The sequence below is a fragment of the Oratosquilla oratoria genome, chromosome 14 (genome assembly GCF_046742065.1).
Source record: "Oratosquilla oratoria isolate Oo_2021 chromosome 14, ASM4674206v1, whole genome shotgun sequence".
In the NCBI taxonomy this organism is placed as follows: Eukaryota; Metazoa; Arthropoda; class Malacostraca; order Stomatopoda; family Squillidae; genus Oratosquilla; species Oratosquilla oratoria.
This window is the reverse complement of record NC_134790.1, coordinates 20,562,140-20,569,639: the sequence shown is the minus strand read 5'-3', so window position 1 is coordinate 20,569,639 and position 7,500 is coordinate 20,562,140. Positions and strand designations below refer to the sequence as shown.

Below are 7,500 nucleotides of genomic sequence, written 5' to 3'. Positions count from 1 at the left end.
TTCTCCTCCTACGGACTAGAAACAAACACCTCTCGGGTCGCCAGAGGGAAGTCCCAATAGAAAGGTTCAAGGCCACGGGGGTTGGGAAGAAGGGGGGGGGAGGGGCGTTTGGGATGACACTAAAGTCCTCCTACATAAAGACACACGACCTTACTGTGACCCCAAACGTCCTGAAGGAGGGAGACGAAGGAAGGAAGGAAGGAAGGATTTGAGGGTCAGGGTGACCTGGTGGTTGGAGGATGTTATTTCTGTTGAGACTTCGGACTGACGGCGGTGTTCTCGAACTGATTCGGCCTTCCCAAGGACCTCGTCCTCCTGCGTCGCGTCGCCGAGCAACTGTGCGTCCTCCAGCACAACTGTTCACTTCTGTCTGCCTTCGGGGCGAGAGAGTCAAGAGAGGGCGGGCAGGGCGAGGGGCGATGGAGAAACCGGAAAGAACGAAAAACAAAAAGAGGAAAGGAAAAGTGGGCAGATGAATGAGTGGATGAGGGTGAGAGTAAATCAGAAATATATGGGAGAAAGATATATAGATACATAGATAAATAGATAGGTATGTATGTATATGTATATGTATATATATATATATATATATATATGTATGTATGTATGTATATATATGCATATATATATAATATATATATATATTAATATACATATATATATATATATATGAATATACATATATATATATATATATATATATATATATATATATATATATATATATATATATATATATCAAGCGACTCTACCTACGGGATTCAAACCTTAGAGAGAGCAATACAAGATCAGAATGATCCAACTGCTTCACGGCGGATGTACAAAGGAAACCGCTTCAAACTTATCCTGCAGCTACCCGACATCAACTCACATGGTGCATGTAATTACCGTGAGCAGTTGGCAGACACCTAGTCTTGCATTGCAGGGCCTTAGGTTCGAATCCCTTAGGAAGAGTTGTTTAGTCAAAATGTTGGGTCGAATACACACACACACACACACACACACACACACACACACACACACACACACACACACACACACACACACACACACACACACACACACACACACAAACACACACACTCACACACACACACACACAAACACACACACTCACACACACACACACACACACACACACACACACACACACACACACACACACACACACACACACACACACAGACACACACACACACACAGACACACACACACACTCACTCACACACACACACACACACACACACACACACACACACACACACACACACACACATATATATATATATATATACTGTATATATATGGGCAAGGTGCAGGGATGACCCGTCATCCAGGAGGTGCTCAGATGAGAGGGAGGGTGGGAGGGGTGTGGAGTGTATTTAGGGATGAAATGGGTGGGAGTGTTTTTATGCCTTTCCCTTTTTGGCTACCTCCCTTGAAAGGGGGAAAAAGCCTTGGTATATGTATGTATGTATATATATATATACATATACATATATATATATATATATATATATATATAATAGAAATAAAAAAACAGAAAGGAAATAATTAACGAACCAACGTAGAGAAAAGATCATTCAAATTAGAGATATGGAGAGAGAGAGAGAGAGAGAGAGAGAGAGAGAGAGAGAGAGAGAGAGAGAGAGAGAGAGAGAGAGAGAGAGAGAGAGAGAGAGAGAGAGAGAGAGAGAGCGAGAGGAGACTTGGTCTGCGCCGGGACGGGGGTTGTGGACAGGGATGCTGGGGGGCAGGTGGAAAATATATATTGTATATATATAGAGAGAGACAGAGACAGAGAGAGATAGAGGAAGAGAGAGAGACGGATGGGGGGAGGGAGGGAGTTAGGATCACTCGGAGGTCTGTCGGCTTATCTAAGGTTTAAACAGTTAGTTTAGTTTAGTTTAGTTTTAACGAACGCTGCATGCACGGCGAGCGGGCGAATGAGTGGTAAGTCTTGAAAGGCAGCCGTGTCTAGAAGCACCAGAACGCATCATGCGGGTTGTCTGCTTTTACACACAAGGGGGTCGGGGTAGGGAAGAGGGGGAGAAGGGGGAGAAGGAAGTCGGGGTGGGGGGGTTGCCCACTATTTCGGACACCCGGAGGTCGTGGACCAGCAGTGGGTCAGCGATGGACCAGCTGCACACTCGAGGGGCTACGCTACAGCTGGGCAGGGCACAGAGAACCCTGGACTCATTTGTTGGAGTCCATGGTGGAGGTGATGGCGGTGGAGGTGGTGGAGGCAGAGTGGGTTGGTTCCGGGAGGAGAAGGGGGGATGGGGGAGGGGGGGCTTTTGTCTTCAGCGGCGATGCCTCTGGGGGGAGTTGGGATACAAGGGAGGCTCTCAGCCGTGTCGTTCCTCCCCCACGGGATGAGGAACATCTTTCTTCTTCTTTTTCTTTTTTCCTGGAAGGGTGGAGGGTTAGGGGTAGGGGGATGGGGGGAGGGGGGAGTGAGTGAATGGAAGCAATCGTCTTTGTCGTGGGCGCGCGCGCGCGTGCGCTCTCTCGGTCCAACTCGGCGTTGTCGTCGTCGTCGTCGGATCGCCCAGCGCCTGATCCTTGGAAAGGTGAAGATTTTTTTTTCTGGCAGTGATTTGTAACATGAGTTGCATACTCCCGCAGTTGGCCGGACCCCCTGGGGCACCTGGCGAGCTCGCTGCTGGAGGCAACAACTCCAACACCTCCTCAAGCCTTGTCCTTCCTCTGGTTCGACGTCTTCCGTGCGGCGGTGGCGGCGGCGGCGGCGGCGCGCGTGCCGCCGCTTAGCCTCGAGGGCGACGGCGACGCCTTCCGGAAGGGTTGTGTGTTGTGTGCGTCTCTGACGTCGCGTCGCCCCCGAGGCCGCACTGGAGGAGTAGCTCCTGCGGCAGGAGCGGCAATCCTCCAGCGGTGATAATCCCCCGCGCAGGAGTCGTCGCAGCTCTTCCACGGTCCTGCTTCCTAGATTGCCCTTCGCACCTTTGCCGCCACCGCTCCTGCGGCTGCGACGGTGGTGGCGGCGGCGGCGGCGGTAGCGGCGGTGGTGGAGGTTCTTAAATTGAAGGACTTCCTCTACTTCTTGTGAGACTTCAACTGGAAGCAGTGCCCGCTTCGTCCTTGTCCTCCTCCGTCTCCTCGCCGTCAGGGTCCGGGCCGCGGGTGGCAGTGTGGGCTGATGACGCAGCGCCCCCTGTCGAGGCCGTGGGGGCAGCTGTGGTGGAGGGGGGCGACGTGATGGAGGAGGTCGGGGTAGAGGTGGTGGAGGTGGAGCCAGGGGCGGAGGCGCCGCTGGCTGCACCCCCACTCGCCTCACTTCCCAGACCTCCGCCGGGGCCTGACGCAGTCGCCCCCGAAGTGGTGGTGATGGCCCCCAACACCAGTTTGGAACGAAGGTTAACAGGAGGATTCGGGGAGGAGTCGCTCTCGGAGCCGGGCGATTGGCTTGTCGGCGTGGTCCGCGGCGTGGTCCGTGGGGTGGTCATCCGCCCGCCCGGGCGATCCTTCCGCCGCCCCGAGTCCAGAAGAGAGGGTCGAACTCCCCGAAGACTCGATACTTCCGCTTCCCGAGCTGTCTGAAACAAACAGTGTAACAGACACCCCAGGGCTACACGAGCGTTTCTCAAACTGGGGGGGTGGGGGTTGTCGTCACAACAAAAATTCTTGGGCAAAAAATCAACGAAATGTGAAATGTATCAATTCAAATAAATTCCATGCAAATTTTTTGGGCACAGAAAAAAATTTAAACCTAGGGCATGCGAAAAAAAAAGTTTATTCCTCTTTCTATTTTTCCAAAAGAGAAAAAAAGGAAAAACCAAAATAGGTACACCGATCCCAAAAGCCTAATTTGTGAGGTTCTTTGTGTCAACACCTAAGGAGTAATTCCAGAACCACTGAGGTATTCTAAAACGGGAAAGTAGTTCTGTTCTTGGGTACAAACATAAACAAACCATCAATATCACCAGGAAAAAAGTACAATCGGTTTTCGAAACTTCGTTGAATGGATCCGGTTTACGGTGAATGGTTTCGAAGCCTATTGGTCCTACAGGCTACACGACGAGAACAATCACGCCCGACACAAGCTTCAAAACCGTGGCTCGCTGTACGGGTTCTGTCCCGGGAAACACCAGGCGATTTCGTTAAGAAACTTGATCCCAGACTTTGGTCTGCACTGGGTCCTCGACAGACCGCTACTGGTGTCCGATCTCATCCGGCGTCTCCCAGACCAAAAACCATCAAGCTTCTCACGGTATTGAAGGGGTAAGCTGGTCCTACAAGTGAACACCTATAGGGGTCCTAACTTCTCATGATCGTGTGAACACAGGGAGTGAAGCACAGGTTACATTAAGCCATGCAAACATCATGTAACCGCATCCATGAGAAGGTTATGCGGGTAGGACAGAAACCCAGAACCCATGACTTTCATGTGATTATCAGTCCAGTGCACATAGAAGGTGGCAATTCCGTTTATCTGACAGAGAAAGCAAAACATGTGCACCCTAGACTAATCTACTTAAAACGTCATCAAACTCAAGAGACACTTCAACCTAAGTGGCATGCAAGTCCTCGAGGAGGAGCACATCACTATAAAAAGCATGACCCGAAGTACATTTCCAGTAAGCTATTGACCCACATCTCCCCTCCGCCAAATATATCCACCTAGTAATCCTAAAGCAACCCACACAATTTCAACTAACCGCAACTCGAGACCCCAGTGCATGAGTTTTGAGAAAGACTAAAATCCGCAACTTGAGCTCAATCTGCTGCACCTTCTTCAACGCGCTAGAACCCGAGAACCCAATATCCTTCCCTCCGCTGAGGCAACTTCCGATATATACTGTACCTGACTTGGCCGGCCAGAGGTCAAGGAGGAACTTGAGAATGCTGATGGGCTGATGGAAGTCCAGGTTCTCCTCACCCTCGCTCTGCAGCATGAGGACCGGCCCGAAGCAGATGGCCAGGTTCTGCGTGGTCATCTTGTTGCGGTCCGATTGGCTCGCCACCAGCTTGAGATGGTCCATAAGCAGGAAGAGCGTGGTCTGAAAAACCAGGAGGGTGGTCATGGGTGGTGAACGTCAAAATGCGGAGTTCTCCACTATCGGCAACACTGAACTCGATGGCGGGGAAGTGAACGAGAGTTGAGGAAATGTCACAGATATCTACATGGGAGCTCCAGGAGAGTAGTGAGGAGTGTCTGGGTGGTCGAAAAGGAGAATTCCCTCCCGCGCCGGAGAACAACGCCCCCCGTTCCTGAATTATTGTGGTCCGCTCGGAAGACGGTAGGTCGGCGTGGGTACAAAGGAAGCAGGTGTTTGGGCAAGGAAGAACAGGAGACGAGGGGATGGCAAGCATTAAATTAGACTCGAACACTTGTGAAAAGAGGAAGTACTTGACATGAAGACAGGTGTTCCATGTTAAAGAGGGATCGTGTTCTATCTTTGGGCTTGAATGGGAGTGGGTTTAAATTTGAAACGAATTGGGTTTGCGTTTGATTGGGGCTGAGGGTGTGTGATTTTTTTTTTTTTTTTTTTTTTTTTTTTAAGTAGCGTTGGAGGATCAGGTGTGTCAGTCTAGAGATCTACCATGTTTTCGGTAGGAGCTGATGACAAGCTTTAGGAATTGCTTCCAAAGAATAAGATGCTGGGTACCAAGACAGGTGTTGTTGTGGGAAGGACACCAAAATGCATGACACACAAGGCGACTGAGGACGAAGGGTAGGATATGATAGGGTCAGGGGATCTGAGTTCGACAAACCAGATTGTAAACGACAGAAGACTGGTGCCGAGTCGTCGAGGCCACGTCCTCTCTGTCTCCGAAGTAGAGGACTTCGGTGGTCGGTGCTGCTCAGCAAGACGACGACGACGACCAGTGCCGTCCAATTCTCGTGTGATGGTGGTGGTGTTGTTGTCGCGACCCTCGGTCCGAGTCAAGTCATCTCCTCGGTGAACACGTAGGGGAGGCGTGAAACGTGGGTCGATCCTTGACGCAAACTAGTCACCTGATCTTTACATCTGGACGCCTTAGTTCGATTATCCTGTATCCCTGTCATCGCACTAAGCCTCGGTGTCTGGTTTGGAAGAAAAGAGTCTCCCTTTTGACTGCTAGTCTTGTGTCCCAGTCCGCCTTAGGGCGGTTGTTCATCGTCCTTTGTCTTCTGATTCCTGGCCTTTGCGAGATTCCACTACCCTTTCATTATATCGAGTCACTGTTGGTGACATGTCCTATCCACTAATGTACACCTGGATTCATTTATAAGTACTTCAATAGCTGAGGGCTTCGAGGGAGCTGTGGAAGGCGTATACGCTCCTATCGTAGACTTATGAAATAGTTTACGAGTCTTTACGACCTCGCATTATAGACCTGTTCGTAAAGTATATATTCATCGTAGAGAGATACGCTTCTTGCTACAGCCTCACAGGAGATTCCGGCTACTAAAGTACTTATAAGTGAAGCCAACTGTATCCTATTTCCTATCGAATCGAACATTTACACTAACCTCAGCCCGCTCCTCGATCATCTGCTACGTCCTGACCCCCGCCACGAGATCTTCTCCCACATACTGAGATCACGCCTCCCCCTTCCCCAGCTCGCCCTCTCGACCGGGATTCTCCCCACCCCGCCCTGGTGAGCTCCCGGACAAGCGGTAGTAGGATGTAGAGCAACACTTACCGCCCTTACCTTATTGACTTTAGGCAGACAGTCAAGGATCGAGAACATGAGTTTGGCGTTGCCCTGAGGATCATCCGGAAGCATAACGGTCAGAGCGTCCACTAACATCTGGTACAGACACTTGGTGAACAGTGGCTCCGGCAGTTCCCGGAGGTAATCCTTTAAGATGCCTGTGGGAGGGAAAGGAGGTGTAGGTGAATGAAACAAATGTTCTCAAGAAAAAAAGGAGAAGAGGGAGAAGCAAACGAAAAATAAAAAAGACGCAAAATAAGGAGAAGAGGAAGAAGCAAAACAAAAATAAAAAGATGCACAAGAAGAAGAGGAAAAAGAAAACGAAAAATAAAGAGATGCAAAAGAAGAATAAGACGAAGTAAACGAAAAATAAAAAGAAGCAAAAGAAGAAGAAACAGAAGAACGACGAAGTAGAAGGAGAACAGAAATAGCAAAAGTAGTGGAAGAAAACCCTGCGAGTACCTGCAGGGCGCACTGCGGAAACTTGGCAAATTTCTTCAGGAGAGAGACTCCTTGGGCGGCCACGCTAAGCCTTCGAGGGGCGTGTCTGTGGCCCCGCTGCCGCCGCCTCCTCTAACACGTTGTCAGGAAAGCCTCCACGTGACGTCATAGCTCCTTCAATTCAATAAGCTGACACAACTTACAGGTTTTGTTCTGGCTACTCACAGGGATTTCTATTCAGGCTGTTGGCGTCGAGGAGCCCTCCTGGGGCCAGGAGGCGACGAAGTTTTCGGGAAAGGGTCTTTCTGGAGCTCCCGTCATGTAACGACTACTCGGAGCAGCTACATCGACGACCTCCAGAACCAAAGGGTCTATGGGAGCCTCCGACCGTCTGGG

The 7,500-nt window shown here is 50.3% G+C and overlaps 1 protein-coding gene across 8 annotated transcripts in view; it reads right to left on the bottom strand.

The window, feature by feature from the left end:
- Window positions 1-1,562: 1,562 nt before the first annotated feature.
- The window catches only part of RhoGAP100F (Rho GTPase activating protein at 100F), a 389,478-nt gene continuing 383,540 nt past the window's right edge, over window positions 1,563-7,500 (bottom strand). For 5 of the 8 annotated variants that reach the window (XM_076197815.1, XM_076197819.1, XM_076197818.1 and 2 more), the window contains 3 exons: window positions 6,652-6,821; window positions 4,826-5,021; window positions 1,563-3,553 (listed from right to left, as the gene is read on the bottom strand). In XM_076197815.1, coding sequence (XP_076053930.1) covers window positions 3,075-3,553; window positions 4,826-5,021; window positions 6,652-6,821 — 845 coding nt within the window. In that variant the 3' untranslated portion in view covers window positions 1,563-3,074. Of the gene's footprint in view, window positions 3,558-4,825; window positions 5,022-6,651; window positions 6,822-7,500 lie in introns of all 8 variants that reach the window. The other 3 variants (XM_076197817.1, XM_076197822.1, XM_076197821.1) reach the window with 2 other exon arrangements.